This window comes from Gopherus evgoodei, chromosome 2 (genome assembly GCF_007399415.2).
Source record: "Gopherus evgoodei ecotype Sinaloan lineage chromosome 2, rGopEvg1_v1.p, whole genome shotgun sequence".
Lineage (NCBI taxonomy): Eukaryota > Metazoa > Chordata > Testudines > Testudinidae > Gopherus > Gopherus evgoodei.
The window spans coordinates 236,212,960-236,232,302 of NC_044323.1; the positions used below are offsets into that span (position 1 = coordinate 236,212,960).

The 19,343-nt window shown below is 41.7% G+C and overlaps 1 protein-coding gene across 1 annotated transcript in view; it reads left to right on the top strand.

Moving 5' to 3' along the window:
- PREX2 (phosphatidylinositol-3,4,5-trisphosphate dependent Rac exchange factor 2) overlaps positions 1–19,343 on the top strand; it is a 307,653-nt gene that overhangs the window by 235,832 nt on the left and 52,478 nt on the right. Inside the window, 1 exon segment of the mRNA XM_030553242.1 lies at positions 16,740–16,806. Within this exon segment, the coding sequence (XP_030409102.1) occupies positions 16,740–16,806 (67 nt within the window).

Consider the following 19,343-nt stretch of genomic DNA (forward strand, 5'->3'; position numbering starts at 1 on the left):
GTGGCTGGTATCTCCACCACTACACTCCCTGTGATGGAAAATAAGGTGCACCAGGACTTTCTTAGGAGGATAGTCCAAAACTTACACCTCTAGGTTGAGGAGGTGCCAGAAGACTCGGACCGAATGTTGGACATTCTTGCCCCAGAGGGTCCTTTTAAGGTAGTGTTGCTCTTATAAAGACCATGTAAAGCACCACAAAGGTGCTATGGTAGACCCCAGCCTCCATACCTCCTATGGCCAAAGGGGTGGAAAGGAGGTGCTGTATTTTGTGCCGCAGAAGGGGTATGAACACGTTTTTACCCACCCTCAGCCTGGAACATTAGTGGTGAATGTGGTGAACCACAAAGAGTGACAAGGTCAATCGGGTTCTGCCCCAAAGTCACGGGACACTAAGAAGCTGGACCATTTCTGCCGTAAAGTCTACTCGACCAGGGGGCTTCAGCTTTGCATTGCTAATCAGCAAGTGGTGCTCGGCCACTACACCTTCAATTCCTGGAGAGTGCTCACTAAGTTCCAGCAATTGCGCCCGTCAGACTCACGCCTGGAGTTCACAGCACTTCTTGAAGAGGCCAAAGTGTGTCAAGAACCTCCCTCTAGGCTACCATAGACCCAGCTGACTTTGAGGCTCAGACCATGGCCACAGCAATCACCATGAGATAGAGCTCCTGGTTACAAGTTTTGGGCATACCTCCGGAGGTCCAGAACACCATTCAGTACCTGCCCTTTGACTGTGCGGGTTTGTTTGCCAAGAACACAAACTCTCGCTTGCATAGTCTGAAAGACTAAAGAGTGACATTGAAGTCCCTAGGGATCCACACTGCCACACCCCAAAGGAAGGCCTTCAAACCTCATCGCCCGTCCCACTTCTACTCTGGACCCCCAGGGCAGGACTCAGCCAGGAAAAGAGGCAGGAATAATAGGAGGCGCCAGTCAGTCCTCCTCAGGCCAAGGTCAAGTCTCATCCAAACAACCCCCAGGGCCGAAACTTAACTTTTGAAGGTGCACCCTAGGACAGAGCACGAGGACTCAGTCTGGATCCTTCCCTTTCCTTTGTGAACTGGCTATCCCACTTCTACCGTCCTTGGTCCCAGATCACAACAGATTGCTGGGTTCTGAGCGTGATAGGGCGGGATAGTCTATCCAGTTCTGTTCCCTCCCGCCTTCCCACCCATCTTCTCCATCCCTCTTCAGAGACCTTTCTCACGAACAACTCCTTCTCCAGGATGTGCAATCGCTTCTTGTTCTGAGAGCAATAAAGGAGGTTCCTCAGGAGTTCGGGGCAAGAGATTTTATTCCCGATATTTCTTTATCCCCAAGGCCAAGGGTGGACTGTGATCTATGAGACCTGAATGCATTCATCAAGAAATCCAGGTTTCACATGGTCTCCCTCACCTCTATCATTCCTTCCCTGGATCTGGAGGAGTGGTACTCTGCTCTCAATGTGCAGAATGCTTACTTCCATATCTCTGTTATCCCAGCCCAGATGGTTTCTTCACTTTGTGGCCAGCGGCCAGCACAACCAGTTCACGGTGCTCCCGTTTGGGCTTTCGATGGCCCCAAGGGTGTTCATGAAGTGCATGGCAGTTGTGGCAGCCTTCCTCTGTAAATGTCAGGTACAAGTATTCCTGTACCTGGATGACTGGCTCACCAAGGCCAAGTGGCAAGCACAAGTGGAGTTGCATGTGGCCCTGGCCTGCGCCACGTTCCTCAGACTGGGCCTCATACTAAACATGCCCAAATCCATGCTGCTCCCTACACAGAGGATAGAGTTCATAGGGGCTCTCTTGGATTCTGTGCAAGCTGGGCATCTCTGCCCAAGCCACACTTCCTAGCCGTCCAGGACATTATCGAGAACATCTGCCAGTTCCCCACAACAGCAGCCAGAAACTGTATGAAGCTTCTGGGATATAAGAGGGTGTGCACATACGTGGTCCACTATGCCAGACCATGTCTCAGAGCCCTTCAGGCGTGGTTGGCTCAAGCGTACAGACTCAGCCGAGACCCACTGGACAGGATAGTTGCCCTTCCATACTCGAGTCACTACTCTGGTGGCTACAGGAGCAAGTGGTCTGTGCAGAAGTTCCCTTTGCCAAACCGCAACCGCCCATGTCACTGGTCATGGACGCCTCGCCGCTAGGGTGGGGAGGGGCCTAGGCAGTATCAGAACTCAAGGCCTATGGTCTCAGGCAGAACTATCACTGCACATTAATGCCCCGGAGTTGAGGGCAGTCTGTCTGGCATGCCAAGCGTTCCAGAAGCACCTTAGAGGCAGATGTGTGTCAGTGCTCAAAGACAACACCACGGCAATGTTTTATATAAACAAACAGGGTGGTGCTTGCTCCTCTCCTGTGCTAGGAAGCCCTAGAGGTCTGGGAATTTTGCATCACCAACTCGATACACATACAAGCATTGTGCCTCCTGGGGGCGTAGAAGGAGCTAGCCAACCGGCTCAGCCGCTCGTTCCTCAGTCACAAATGGTCCCTCAGGCCGGACATCACCCTTTCAGTTTTCTAGAAGTGGGGCTTTCCCCACATAGATCTGTTTGTGACACAGAGCAGCAGAAAGTACCAGTGGTTCTGCTCCTTTCTGAACCACAGCCCAGGCTCCATCACAGAAACTTTTCACCTCACATGGATGAGTCACATGCTCTATGCGTTTCCACCCTTCCCTTTCATACATAGAGTCCTCCTCAAGGGCTTTGTTGATCCTCATAGTGCCTGCATGGCCCCACCAGGACTGGTTCACCACTCTGTTAAGCCTGTCAGTTAACAGACCAGTAACCCTTCCCTTATGCCTGGACCTCATCACTCAGGACCTTCTTGCTCCAGCACCCCAATGTGGAGTCCCTCCACCTCACAGCATGGAAACTCCATGGTTGAACCTATTGGAGCTCCAGTGTTTGGACTCAGTGAGCTTAGTTCTCCTGGGAAGTAGGAAATCTTCCACACGAGCCATGTATCTGGCAAAGTGGAAGCGATTTTCTATTTGGTCCCTGCAGAAGGGTATCCCACAGTAGCACGTATCACTTCCCCTCTTTTTGGACTACTTACTGGACCTGAAGCAACATCATCTATTAAAATGCACCTGGCCGCCCTCTCAGCCTTCAATCCAGGGACAGTCGGCAGATCAGTCTTTGGAAACCCCTTGGTGGGCTTTGAGGCTTGGACAGACTTTACCCCAGCCCCGTGCGGCAGCCCATTCCCCAATGAGACCTCAGCCTAGTCTTGTTCGGGCTCATGGGCTCTCCCTTTGAGCTCATGGCCACCTTCCCTCTCTCCTACCTTTCTTGGAAGGTTGCCTTTCTGGTGGCTATAACATCAGCCAGAAGGGTCTCTGAGCTCAAAGCGCTTACCTTCGAGCCCCTCACCGTCTTTTACAAATACAAGGTTCAGTTGCGTCCTCACCCTGCATTTTTATCAAGGTGGTCTCCCAGTTTCATGTGAATCAGGACATATTTTTACCAGTCTTCTTCCTTAAGCCTCATGCCACTGGCAGAGAGCGGATGGTCCATTCCCTGGATGTCAAGCATATCCTAGCCTTCTACACTGAATGCACAAACCCATTTTGTAAGTCACCAGAGCTCTTTACTGCAATTGCTGAAAGGCTGAGAGGGCTTCCCATCTCATCCCAGTGCATTTTGTTGTGGATCATGTCCTGCATTAGAATGTGCTATGACCTGGACAAAGTTCTGCCCCCGCCATTGATGGCACACTCCACAAGAGCTCAGGCTTTGTCCACAGCTTTCCATGCGCATGTCCCTGTTCAAGACATATGCAAGGCAGCAACATGGTCTTCCGTGCACACCTTCACGTTACACTATGCCATCACTCAACAAGAGAGGGATGATACAGCATTCGGCAGGGCAGTCATACAATCAGCAACCAGGTGATCTCTGACCCCTCCTCCAGAGAAACTGCTTGGGAGTCACCTACTGGAATGGACATGAACAAGCACTCGAAGAAGAAAAATGGCTACCTACCTCTCGTAACTGTTTTTCTTCGAGATGTGTTGCTCATGTCCATTCCAAATCCCACCCACCTCCCCTCTGTCAGAGTCTTGTGTCAAGAAGGAACTGAGCAGGCGGCAGGTCGGCAGTGTCCTATAAACACCACCATGAGGGTGCCACTACAGGGGGCTCCACAGCCAACCCAACGGGTACTGCTAGAGGAAAAACATATATGCACACACACCTATTGGATTGGATGTGAGAAACACATTGGGGGGAGGCATAGCTCAGTGGTTTGAGCATTGGGCTGCTAAACCCAGAGTGATGAGTTCAATCCTTGAGGGGGTCACTTAAGGATCTAGGGTAAAATCAGTACTTGGTCCTGCTAGTAAACACAGGGGGCTGGACTTGATGACCTTTCAAGGTCCCTTCCAGTTCTATGAGATAGGTATATCCCCTATTATTATTATAACACATCTCAAAAAACAACAGTTACAAGAGGTAGGTAACCATTTTATTCAGCCACCTATACAGCTAAAATTCTTGTTCATGCTGTTATCTCACATCTTGATTACTGCAACATCCTTGTCTCTAGTCTGGATAAATGCAATCTTATTCCACTCATATCCATTCAGAATGATGCTGTAAAGATAATTTTCCCAGCCCATCACTTTGACCATGTCACTCTCTCTTTGAATCCCTCCACTGGCACCCCATTCTTTATTGCATCACACATAAGATGCTTGTCTTCACTTTCAAGACCCTTCACAGTCACGACACCCTCTAGCTGTCATCACCTTTCATTTGGTATTGATCAACCCATGATGTAAGCCTCCATCACCCACTTGTTAAATTGTCAAACAAGCACCTTTGTGCTGTCTCTCGTGCTGTGACTAGGACTCCTGGGTGCTGCAGTAATGCAAGTAATAAATTCTGTAATAATGTTATTAAGATGTTTGAATCCTGAACATAATGTCATTATGGGAACTTTTGGGTTGGCTTAATTAATCTATTGCTAATCTTAGATAACTAAGACTTAAAGGGATGCAGTCAAGATGTATTTTGTTTCGCTTATCATTTAGGATTTTTTTACTGTTCATCATCTTGATCGATTGGTCCTTCAACCCTTGTATAGATTGCACCAGTCACAACACGTCTTCCATTCTTCTCGTATCCTGACCTTCCTTCTCCATGTGCGGCCATGTCTTTTCACAATAAAATCTTCCCATATCTTTGGAGGTCAGCCGAGCAGTTGTTTCAGTTCCCGGGGGTATCACTTGGTGACAGTTGAAGTCCATCGATTGTCAGTGAGCCTCACTTTATGCCCAGTCCATCACATTTTCTATTCCTGCTGTCCACAACAACGTCTTGCACTCCACTCTGCTGTCAGATCACTTCACTGGAGACTCAGCTGTGGATTGAAATTCCCAGAATTCTTTTTTCCATCGCCCTCTCCATGACAGACAGTTGCTGCTCCTCTGTCTTCGTCAGCGCCGTACAACATTGCTGGCAGTCCTGTTGAGATGAACAGGCTGGTGCATGTTGCCTTGTTGATTTTTCCTTGGAGGACATCCTTGATAGAATTGAATGCACACCAGGCTGCTTTCTTTCTTTGGGAGAGTACACCTTTCTGATCGTGGCACATGTTAATTTCTTGGCCCAAATAGACATATTGCTCAAATTCTTCTATTTGTTCTCCCTTCATTGTTATTTGGGCTTTTGACAAGGTATCAGACCACATACATTTCATTTTGGATCGGTTAATTTTCAGTCCGACTTGGCTGCTTTTTGTGTTGAGTTCTCGCAGCATTTTCTGTAGTTTGATAGTATTTTTGGTGATCAACACAATATCATCTGCGAATCTGAGATGGTTTACTGTTCAAAAAACCATTAAAATAATAATAATTAATAATAAAATTCCCCACTACTCATGTGATTTTAGTATACAGTATACTCTCAATTATCTGAATAACGGGCGGAGCACAGATTTTATTTGGATAATCAGGAGTTTGGATAGCCAAGAGGGCAGGAGCCATTCAGCCAGTCAGCAGAGAGGGACCTCCTCCATGGCTCGGTGTTGAGTCCTCCTCTTTGCAGTCCTGTGCAGGGGGTTCTCTGCTCTACTACCTGAACCTCCCTCCCAGTGCTTAATTTGTAATGAAAGAGGTGCTGGGACTCAAGCAATTTTTTTACTTTCATAACTGACATGGCAAGCCCAAAGCTCAGCCATGGCACAAATTAAGCACTGCTCCCTCCCCTATCCCCCAGCATAAGATACATGGGGGGCAAGGAAGGAATTTGGATAATGTGGAGGTTCAGATAATTGGGTTTCAGATAAACAGAACTATACTGTACTTTTACATCTGGCAAAATACGTATTTTTCCTTTTTGTCATGGGGAGTATAAGTCAAAACAACTATCATTAACTTCATTGCATGGGACTAAATCCTATAATCCGTACTCTGGCCTAACTCCCATTGATTTTTATGCAGTGTTGCCATTAGCTGGGACAGGTTTTGAAAGCTTCTGGAATATAAATTTTCAGATTGAATGGTGTTTTTAAGTTAACACTTTAAGAATTCCACTAACAGCAATAGGGATGTTATTCTTTACCCCCTTCCTAAAATCAGTGTAATTAATCCCTTTTCTATATATGGCAAATAGAGTGGACAGAGTTACAAACTAAGTCCGTGAGAAGAGGATAGGTCTCTTTAAATGACATTCTGAAATTGCTATTAAGAGGTATGCTGTCCTAGAAAATGTGAGTAGCTTCCTAGAGTGTGTATCTCAAGATATCTAGTAGTTTCTGTTCACTGGTTTTCAGAGAAGCATCGTTCCACTGGTCAGTGCCCCAAAATACTGTAAACGCTTAGGAGAAGATTTTCAAAACCACAAAGGACACTTAATCATTGGGGCCAGTTTATTAAAGGTATTTTGGTGCATATGGACACCTAGTGGGATTTTCAAAAGCATCCGGGTGCCTAGCTCCATTGATTTCACTAATTTCCCATTGATGGGAGTTAGGTATCCAGGCAGTTCTGAAAATTCTACTAGATACCTATCTGTATCTTTAGCTGTATAAATACCTTTAATAATTTGCTCCAAAGTCCCTTGATGTGTTGGCAGAATTGGTGCAGGAGAAATTAAGCCAACAAATGAGTGATGATGTATGTGGACTGGTGAGGTCCATTGAGAGGGAGATGGTAGGATAAGAGCTAGTTTGGAGTGGGAGAAGTTAGGACTAGGAGAAAACAGTGACAGGGTCACAGAGGGATAAATATTGTTTTCTCCCATCCTGCTTTTCAGGGTAAGCAGTGTACAGTGTAGCACCGTAAGTTTTTCATTCTGAAAGGGGAAGGTAATGAGAGGGCAGAATGTGCTGCTTTTTCTTCTGATCTGCCTGTCAACCTTCCTTATACCCCAATAAAACACTTTCCTGTGACATCCCTAACTATGTATAATGTCTCAGTTTTTTACTTTAAAAAGAAGAGTGCAAATTACTATCTGCAGCTCCACGAGCCACGTGGGTGCCAGTCACCACTCTATAGCAATGAATTTGTGTGTGCATTCAGTGGAGGAAATACATATTTATTTTCCTATTGCTTATCATTCTTTGTAATTTGGAACCATTATTTTAAGCCAGTTGTGTCCAGAATTATTGACAGATAGTTCTGTTCCCTTTTGTTTAGCAGAAGAGGAGAGAAAAGCAAAAACTACATGGTAGCTGGAAAAGGCCTTGCCAATAGCTTTCTCCTCCGCTGTGATATTCTTTTATATTTTTAGGAGATAAACATAAGTATGTTGCTCTAAAGAAGCAATTATAATCAGTGAATTCAATGACAACTTATTTAGCTAACTACCCTCATTACATTGAACCTCTGATTAAGCAGAGTGTAATGGTTGTATTTTTTAAAAAAAATATTTCATTTAAAATGTAACATCAAATAGGTTCTGCATCTAAAAATTACTGTATCTATTTTCTGGCACTAGTAGCCTTTCACAGCATGATGGTATGTTTAATTAATGCTTTAGTCTAGGATAGCCTGTTACATCTCCATGTGTTTTTCATATCATTATTATTTTATTCCTTTAGTTTTTTTAGAGAAAGATAAGAAAAAAGAGGAATGTTTCTGTTTCCAGAATTTACACAAGAGCATAACAAATTGCATGTGAGGAACATAATCTCTTTGTCCCTGTACACAGAGCAACTCCTCAGCCTGTAGGTTCTTGGCATGATAGTTCTTTTCTCCCCACACTGCATATGTAGTCAGGGCAGAAGATAGATTTGATGGCATTCTTGGCTTCTGACTGTGAGTTAAAATTCTCTAATGGTTACTTTGACACAAATCATACAGGACCTATAGTCACCTAGAAGTCATTAATTACAATTTCAGATATTGAATGAAGGAAAAGGATCCCTGTCTCACTTGATAACAAATGTGATCATGTTAATAGTCCTTGCCTATCATATTCAGAAGAAAGTTGACAGACTATAGTAATTTTCACACAATAAGATAGATGTGTCTTATGGAAATATTTATATTGTAACAGAGTGGCATATTGATGAGATATGTGCAATTCCATGCCTTTCTTTAAGACAAATATTTGATATACTGCTTTTTGTTTAATTATACAACACTAAAACTGGGTTGCACCACTGTATATGCAAATTCACTGTGTGCTTGATAGGACTATATCAAAATGAAATCTGATATTTTGTAGATATTTAAGAAGTGCCCAAAGTGAATTTATTATAGATCTGTGAACTACCTGTGCATGACATATTTTGAGGAAGTAAGGAGATTCAGCATTAAATACTTATTCTCAAAGCTAGAACAGGAAAATAATAGTTACATTTGTCTTTAACAAACTTAATAAAAAGCATTTTAGGTAAAACAGAAATTGAGATTCTCTGCATCTAAATGAAATAACACCAAAGAGAATAGAGAGATGCTGCTGAAAAACCTACATTCTGTTAGCATAGCTGGTATAAAAGAGATCCCCAGTGGTTTGAACAGAGTTTGGATTTTTCTTTACCAGCATTGTGCTCTTTTTCTTTAAATCTTTGACAAAATATAATGAATGTTTTCTTATATTAGTTAATACTATGAAACTTTGAAATGGCACGAATTGACACAAACACTAGATTCAGAAGGACAGTGTTCTAACTCTGCAGATTCATTGATCTGAATAATTTCTTCATTCTGTTCTGACTTCTTGAAATGCAAACAACGTAGATCTAAAGTATTTAAAGATAGGAGCTGAAGTCTTTCACTTATAGGTCACCTATTTGAATTCAGTCCAGGATAGGAGTAACAAGAAATAATTACCATCCAATAACTATTTAGCAGCCTGTCTTTAATTATTTAACTGTTTATTTAATGGCCAGTTTAATGCCCCATAAATACCCCCTGCAGTGACCACTTTGACAAAAGTGGGGGGTAAGGAGTGGAAAACCCCAGCAGAGGATAAGTAATCACAACTGCTTCACTGCCTTTGCTCTGATAATGGGGAGAAGAAAGGCAACTGGAGTTGGGCCAGGACCCAGAAAGGGAGAGCAGGTGGAGACCTTTCCCCTAATGAAAAGGGCTGTATTCAGGAGATATTGGAGAAAGAGATTCAATTTCCTAGGAAGAGAAGTGTCTCTCGAACTCATGAACTGGGGGGACAAAAATCTGGCAGATAACTGAGGGCTGCTTCCACCTCATTCCATTCCACTGCGGTTTTCATCATCTCCCTTCCCCAACTTCCTAGGAGCCTCTCTCCATGTACCAGAAGGATAAGGCTTCACTGAGATTGGGTACTAGCGGATAGAACTGAGGGATCAGATGCTCTTCAGGGCATTATCCCCAGCTAACACCTCAGATAGCCATGCTGAGATCTCATAAGACTAGCGCTTCCATAGACCCTCCTCAGCAACTGGACAGCAGCCAATTCAGATGCTGACAAGACAGCTCCTGACGGAGTCATTTTGCTGCAGGATTGTGGGGGCAAGAGAAAAAGAATGGAGAGGCAATCCCCTCTACACATCTGGGATTTCACTTCCCTGTGGATCTTTAGGATCTGTGGGGTTCGAGGGCTATGCCCCAGCCTATGCCCCAAATACATTCTTCCAGAGGGGGCAGTTGGAAGAAAACTCCTGGAGGTGAATCTCTTGAAGTTTTCTGACTCCTCTCCCACCTGCTGTGGATTTTTCTATGGGATGGGATGATTCATCCTCAGATCTAATTATTTCCCCTTTTTTCTTCTGTTTATGTTTTGTTTTTCACTTTCCACATGGTTTCCACACCATGAACTATACTGGCTTTACATGATTACACTTGTTATGTGGCTGCCAAAAGATGGCTTGTTGTCTTGGGTTCCAGCAGGATTGAGGAGGTGGGGGGGGTGCAAGAATGTGAGGTGCAGGTGGATAGGGGTCATAGCTTTGCAGGCCAGGTTGTATTTCCTGTGATCCAACTGACCACGTAAAATATGCATGAAAAGTGAAAATGTATCATTTGTAAAAGCAGCAAAGAATCCTGTGGCACCTTATAAACTAACAGATGTATTGGAGCATGAGCTGTTGTGGGTGAATACCCACTTCATCGGATGCATCTGATGAAGTGGGTATTCACCCACGAAAGCTCATGCTCCAATAAGTCTGTAAGGTGCCACAGGACTCTTTGCTGCTTTTACAGATCCAGACTAACACGGCTACCCCTCTGACACTTGTACCATTTGTGGTGCTTTCCATACAGCAGGTGTTTGAAAGCAATGAAATTGTTGTGCCAGGGTATTGTGTAGAGAGGGTTTTTTAATTGATTTAATTACTTATTTCCCCTGCTAAATAATATTGTACTGATACAGAAATTACAGGACTTTGCATGAAGAATTTATGTTTATTCTGCCTCAGAGTACATAGGATCCTGCTTATGAGACAGTGGGTAAATAACCCTGTGGCTAAAACTTTGTTTGATTCTTTCCCCTACCCCTCCCACCTTTCATAAAATTACTTTATAATAAAAAGACATGAGGTGAAATCTGATTTCTTTTATATAGTGTATATGTGGGAAAATTTCAGAGGGGAGGAATATTTGTATGTTATGTTATCAGACTGTTCCTATGTCTCGTTAAATTTTTATTGAGTACAGAAAAAGACATCAGTATACCAAATGATTATCTTAATGTATGATATGCAACAAATAATGCAATCCTGTCCTGCAAATGTACACAACTAATTAATATTTCAGAACTCTTCTCTTTCTGGACTATAGTATGAATGAGAGAGAAAGTATTGTGAAAGCACTAGTAGTATGCATATGAGTAGTATTTGTACTTGTTATAATGCATTTTAAATTAAAAAGTGTTCACTGTTGCAGGTTTAAAATTCCTAAAATGTATCCTCAAGCTAGATTTTAATGTATTCTGATTAGAGTAATTAGGCTTAGTAATTTTTGTTCTTCAGAAAGAACATTTAATACATGAGACTCCTTCAGTTGCTTGCTTTAACAGCAAGCAATTTTTTGCAGTAGATTCACTTGCACTGAACAACAGATAAAAAAATACTTTAATTGGAAAATTCAATACATAGTTCACCACCAGATGGCAGAACTTAGACTGTGTCTAAGAGAGATTTGTGTGTGTGCTCATGCTCAAACATGGCAAATATGATATAAATGGCTGCTTTATAGTTCAGATCAAACTACTTTTACTTTGTAAATCAATTGTTTTAAATTTCCTCCTAATTTTCCAAAAGAAACTAATTACTCTGAAATTTCATGTGCTATATCTAATCTCATCTGCTGCCTGCCTCCTATCTGGTTAGATCACTTCCTTCCCCAGGCAAAAATTAGAACTCTCCCTGTAGGTAGAAAAGAAAAAACAACCACAACGGGTTCTTTCTCCTATTTCCTCCTTGCCCTCCCTGCCCCCCAAAACCGCATCCCCAAACTCTTAGATCCTGCCAGGTTCCAAGACTACTCCAGCCAGAGTGTCTGTGTTTGCAACCTGGGACACAGATTCTGGACTAGGCTTAATAGGCTGCTGACTGGAACAGCTAGTGTGCCTGCCACAATGCATAGATTTGGCTTAGTGTGATTGTGGGGCAGTGACACCGATGGTCAAACATGTGGAGGAGAAGTGCACAATTAGAAGATTGGCAGGTGGACTACAACCTCTTACTACCCTTGATGATGCAGCAATTAGGTGGCTGAACAATCTAGATATCGAATTGTGATGCACAGAAAAGAAGACAACTTGTGTGTAAAGTTATATGTATATGTCATTTCAGGATCAGAGCCACCTTCTTTTCTTATAATTCAGTCTCTCAAGCCTTTAAATGTCTGAATTACTTTTGTGAGACACCATCAAATGTTTCACTACAATAAGACATTACAACTACAACATTCCATTCATCCAAATTTTATGGATAGCTTGATCAAAAAAGCATGTATTTATCTGACAGATTCTTTTTTAAAACCTAAGCAGTTTATTCTACCTAGTTCCCTTACAGAGTTCCCTTCAATTATTTGTTCCATTATTGAAGACTGTTGCACAAGCGTTGTTTTACAAAATATACTATAATATGTGGTAACTCACTGTAGTTTTCTATCTTTTTATAATAAGAATGGCCTACCACAGCTTATAAAAATTGAAATTTTTTTAGAGCAGTTCTAATAACATTTGGTGCATGCACGCAAAGTACTATGATTTCATTCTTGTTCACTTCAAATGGATTAGAAAATATCATCCAAACTGGGTACCATGCCAAGACTGCCATTACTTTTTTCCCCTGAAATTTGATTAGGGACCTTAACAGGCATTCAGTAATTAAGTGAAGTGCTTAGGAAATTTATATGCTGTCCACAATTTGTCATGTTCTGAGAAAAACTGAAGACAATTTTGATGAAAAACAATAAAAATAAAGCACTTGAGAAATATCTGGGACCACTAGCTGATTCTGGCTATGGTTTCATTTTGAATAGGATATCTTAGATTTGTAAAATTAATATTGTTCAATTGATTTTTTCAATTTTAGTACTTTAGGTTAATGAATAATTGACTTTATTAATGTAGCAATTAATTTAATGCTGTATCCCTTTACAATGCCCATGTTGCTTCATTTTCAGAATAGAGCTGGTTATTTTTTGTATAGTCCATTAGTGGGTATACTGTTCTATATTTAGTTACTAGTTTTTTAATGCAGCTGAATTTGCTGAAAAAATGGTATAAAGAGGATGGGAATACTGAACAGATTCTGAATGAGTAAATTTCCCTGTGGCATAGCAGCAGCAAGTAATGTACGCTTTTATTCTGATAATGTTCAATACACGAATGGCATAATGACACTTAAATTTGTTTTTAGCTCTGCTATACAGTAACACAGAAAAGCCTGGTCTGTTACTGCTGAGGTAACTGTTATGCACTGTGGCTAGTCATGTAGCATTAATAGCAATTTTTTCCTGCAAATCTCTTGTCCTCTATTCTCCAACTTCCTTTGGATGCTGAGTTTATTCAAAGTGGCATTACAGACTCACTTTAATTGTAAATAATAGAACTAGATCAGTATCATTATGTTTTCTGGGGGTGAATCTACATCTTCTGTCTGGAAAAAATATTCCTCTCAAAACCATAAAACTAAATGCAGCAGAATCTAGTAGTAGTATTAGTGTCAGATTTTAATAGGGCAGTTATTACTGGTAACTCAAATATTTAAAATTATTAAAATTTGCACTCTGTAGCTCTGACCCTGCAAACACATGCATGTGAATAGCTTTACTTTTGTGAACAGTGCCATTGAAATTAATAGGACCACTCATCTGAGTAAGGTTATGCATGCGGGTATGTATTTGCAGGATCGGGACCCAGCATGATCTTGTCATTTGTGAATGATGCTGTAAGTGCACATCTCCTTCCTATTTTCATATTCATACTTTTTCTATCTCACTATGGTCCATCCTTACTACCTACTGATCTCCTATTAAAACAACTATAAACTATTTTATTCACTTTAAGTTGCTTACAATTATTTTACAATCTATAGAACTGACTGAAATTTTCAAAATTTGGATTTTTTTACTCCCCACATTTTTTTTTCTTGAAAATGTTTGCAAAAATGTTCCCATTCTTGACAAGGTGCAGTTATTAATTTAATAGATTATTTTTTTGTTTGTAATAATAAACTTTTTTCTGTGACTCAAAAGTAAAGCTCTTACAACAGATATGCATTCTTGTTCTCCTGCTCTGCTCTGCATAACATCTTGTTCAGAATATGTTCAGTCCAAGTTCAAGACTGGCCTTCATTGCCACCAAGTGAAGTCAGATATGCTGTCACCATGGATTTCTATGCAGCACATTCAGGAACAGCTATATGAGCATCATAGAGTAATAGAACACTATGAAATTGCTCCAGCCAGACTTTAAAGGAAACCAGCAATAGCTCCTGATAGGAAGTCTTTAATATTAGTTTACTGACATTTGATAATGCCACATAGATGGTAAGCTGGTGATAGTGTCTGATAAGTGATGCTACTCATACATCTGTTGGAAAAATAAAAATTCTCTATGGTCTATGAATATGAGAAGGAAGATGAAGTTGTGCTGCCACTAGTAGGTAGCATGTACTGGATGTTTGTGACATGGTGAGCTGTCACTGGGGAGTAAGGAAAAGGTCTTGGGGAATAATGAGTCAGTGCTTAATAACAAGTTAGTCTTCTTTGAACCATTTGTACAGTATTAGGGTTCTGCAGCAGGTGCTGTGAGGGGAGGCTTCCCTTTCTCCAGTACTCTTAAGCAAAGTAAGCAGTTATGGGATAAGAGGGATTGATAACTTAAAAGATAGGAAACAAATGGTAGGAATAAATTGTCAGTATTCAGACTGGAAAGAGGTAAATAGTGTTGCCCCCCAGAGGTCTGTACTGGGTCTAGTCCTATTTAACATATTCATAAATGATCTGGAAAAACGGGTAAAAAGTGAAGCGGCAAAATTTACAGATGATAACAAACTACTCAAGATAGTTAAGTCCCAGGCAGACTGCGAAGAGCTGCAGAAGGATCTCTCAAAACTGGGTGACTGGGCAACAAAATGGCAGATGAAAGTCAGTGATGATAAATGCAAAGTAATGCACATTGGAAAACACAATGCCAACTATATATATAAAATGATGAGGTCTAAATTAGCTGTTACCACTCAAGAAAGAGATCTCGGAGTCATTGTGGATAGTTCTCTGAAAACATCCACTCAGTTTGAAGTGGCAGTCAGAAAAGCGAACAGAATTCTGGGAATCATTAAGCAAGGTATAGAAAATAAGACATAAAATATCATATTGCCTCTATATAAATCCATGGTATGCCCACATCTTGAATATTGCATGCAGATATGGTCACCCCATCTCAAAAAAGAAATGTTGGAATTGGAAAAGGTTCAGAAAAGGACAACAAAAATGATCAGGCGTATGGAACGGCTTCCGTATGAGGAGAGTTTAATAAGACTAGGACTTTTCAGATTGGAAAAGAGACAACTAAGGGGGGATATGATAAAGATCTATAAAATCCATGAGTGGTGTGGAGAAAGTAAATAAGGAAGTGTTAGTTACTCCTTCTTATAACACAAGAACTAGGGGCCACCACATGAAATTAATAGGCTGCAGGTTTAAGACAAACATAAGGAAGTATTTTTTTCACACAACGCACAGTCAACCTGTGGACCTTCTTGCCAGAGGGTGCTGTGAATGCCAAGACTATAACAGGGTTAAAAAAAGAACTAGATAAATTCATGGAGGATAGGTCCATCAATGGCTATTAGCCAGGATGGGCCCAGGGAATGGATCACTTGATGATTACCTGTTCTATTCATTCCCTCTGGGGCACTTGGCATTGGCCACTTTCGGAAGACAGGATACTGGGCTAGATGGACCTTTTGTCTGACCCTGTATGGCTGTTCTTATGTTCTTATGTACTAAAGGAGTGGGGTTATTCAGTTTTAGGACAGAGGAGGAAAAGGATAATATAGAAGGCCTGTGAACATGTATTGAGCATACTGTGTACTATATGGAACATCAGCCTCTGTCCCTTAACAGAACACATGCTGCACTTTTATGTTCTACAGACATTTCCTATGCAATATAAATTTTTATTAAACAGTTGGCTCTGGGTCTGTTGGTCTTTCTCTTTCACATTGCATTTTATTTTTATGTTGATGAACAATATTTGCATTCAATTGCATCTTTATACACTAAATCATTTTCATATAGGTGGGTGGAAATTATGTAGAGGAGCAGTTGAGGATAGTTTGTTGCATATATAAAAATTCACGCATTGTTAGTTCTGGTCATCACCCTGTTCACTTTGCCTATATGGTGTATCTTTCCCTCACTCTTAATTTTTGTAGTTTCTTTTTATATTGTAGCCTTTCAGGGCAATGACAATGTCTTTATATACGTCTGCACCATGCCTAGTATATTTGGGGTGCTCCTCTAATATTATTAACCTCCATAACAATTCCAGATCCAGTTTTTCTAGCAACTTTGCAGTAAAACGCGCTGCAGAAGTTCTGATGCACAGTGTAATGCAGATGCACATTATTCAGTGACCCCATTATACTGCAGCTTGCCAAAAAAAAACATGTTCATAATTTCTTTAAAAAGAAGAACATTAGTGCACCCTGAACCTTCATTTTGTTCTAGCCCTTACTTGTCTCATGTCCTTAAGTCTAAAAAACCCTTCATAAATCAAAGGACATTTCAGTTATATTTAAAGTATATGTTATAGAGGCTTTTAAACAATTAACAGTTTTGTTTGTTCGTTATCTTAGGGCATTCTACCTGGACAAGTCGAACCTCCCTCCAAATTCAACATCAAAAGCTGCTTATATAGATAAGGTAAACAATAATATTAAGTGTTTAATTAAACTCTGTATGTTACACATTATCCTAATCCCTTTCTTTTGGCTTGAGTTGAATTATTCTGAGGTATTTTCTCAGGGCTCTGTTATGGCTTTTGTCCCAGCTCTGCATTACAGATGGTCTGACATAGCATTGCCCTCCTAGGAGATATTGTGCTTCAGGAGATGCAGCATATGTTCATGTGTGAAGCCGATCTGTTTCCTCTGACTTTAGCAAAGAGTATAGGGGCAGAACCATGGCCTGGTCTCCGCCTTATCCTTTTGAGTCCTGTCAGGGGTGCTTGCAGGCAACAGTCCCTGTGCCCAGGAGAATGAACTTGGTGCACTGTCCCATAAAGAACAGTCCCTTCAGTATTTTCCTCACAAGGTTGCCCTTACAACTTTCCCATGATGGCTCCCCTAAAATGGATTCCTATTTTTAATTTAAAAAAAAAATCCTCCTTTTATGCCTAAAGCACTACCTAGCATGGCATCTGCTTTTGATCTGACATCTATTTTACAGCCTACAGTTTTATATTTCATAAAGCTTTGTCTAAACTAGAAACTAGTACCAGCTGAAACCAATGCAAGCTAAATTGATATAACTAAACATTAACATGCTAAGTGAGTCTATGTAAGCAATTTGCATTGGTTTAGCTAGATTTATTTTTAAATCACTTTAGTTAAATTAGTGTACTTTTCAAATATAGGTAAATATAAGTAAGGCTACCATTTCCCTGGTGAATTAAAATTGCCATTTGGGAGTGCTTTCCTAGATTTTAAAATATTCCTTCTTTGGTTAGCAGGTTTCTCTCTATGGGAATCCCTAGGTATCTCATGAGCAGAGAAAATCAAGGCTTTGTATGACAAGAGCTGCAATGTGACTTGAGCCTCATTTCACATTTTTACCAAACACCATGGGAGAGACGCTGCCTTTTGTTACCGGTTCATGAAGACAGTATTTCATATCTTTGTGTGTGTGTGTGTGTATGTGTATGTATGTATATGAATATAAATTCAATATTATGCAGTTAAACTCTTTCTCTATATATGTGTCATTTCAATCTGGATACCATTGGGGTCGGCAACCTGTGGCTCTGGAGCTGCATGGGGCTCTTTGGCTGTCCCCTTGTGGCTCTTTGGCTGCCCCCTTACGGGCAGCCATTTTTTGAGGGGGTGCAAGGTCAGGCTCTGGCTGGGAAGCGCTTACCACAGGCAGCTCCCGGCAGGCAGTGCAGCAGGGCTCTGGCCCCGTGCCACTCTCAGAAGCATCTGCCTGCTGCCACGTCTTTGTGTGCCCCTTGTGGGGAGGGCAGTTGCGGGTCTCCATGCACTGCCCGCGCCTACAAGCACCGCCCCTGCAGCTCCCACTGGCCAACGGGACCTGTGATGATGTTGCTGGGGGCGAGGACATCACATGGAGCTCACCTCCCCATCACCACCAGGGGCGTGCAGAGATGTGCCAGCAGCCAGCCACTCCCAGGAACAGCTTGGGGCCAGAGCAGGTAGGCAGCCTGCCTGAGCCCTGCTACGCCACCGGCCAGGAGCCACCTATGGTAAGCATCTCCCGGCAAGAGCCTGCACCTCACACCACCTACCCCATGTCAGAACCCCCTCCTGCACCCAAACTCCCTCCCAGACCATACACCTTCTCCTGCACCCCAATCCCCTGCCCCATCCCGGAGTCCCCTCCTGTTTATATTCAAATTCAAATGGCAGAAGTCACATTAAAAGCATTGGTGAGTAGTAATAACTTTAATATGTTCAATTATTAATAGCTGATACATTCTAACTCTACAAGTAGCTTTGCGTATGATGCAGCTCTCGAAATATTTTGGTCAAAGACAAAAACAAAAAAATGACTCTTCTTTGAAAGGTTGCCAACCCTTGTACTTTCTTTTTAGTTTTGTTGCAAAGTTAATTGTTCTTGCTTGTGGTTTCTTCACTCCTGTTCTACTGCTTACTGGTATTCTTTTGGTATGCAGTGTTGTTGTAGCAGTGTTAGTCCCAGGATATGAGAAAGACAAGGTACGTGAGGTAATATCTTTTATCGGACCATCTTCTGTTGGTGAAAGAGAAAAGCTTTTGAGCTTACAGAACTGAAGAACAGCTCTGTGTAAGCTTGAAAGCTTGTTTCTCTCATCAACAGAAGTTGGTCCGATAAAAGATATTACCTCACGTACCTTGTCTTACCCACCTAGTTGCTCTAATATTCTTTCAGTAGTTAGTCAGGATTAGTGAATGGCTGTTTGCATAAACATAGGACAGTTTTTTCTTACCTGTATGCTGATTTTTCTCATGGTGGTCATGCATCAGTCACCAGCACTCCTCCCTTGCGCCTGTCTTTGCATTTGTCTTTCACTGCATTATTCCTTCTTTGGAAATACTTCTGGAAGAAGATGGCCTGCCCATGTGTAGTCAGGTGGAGAGGGCTAACACAGTAGAGATGGGCCTGGGGATTATACATTCAATGAAAATATCCAGATACCGATTTAAAAAAAACTGTCTTAAATATTGCCACAATACTTTGTGTGC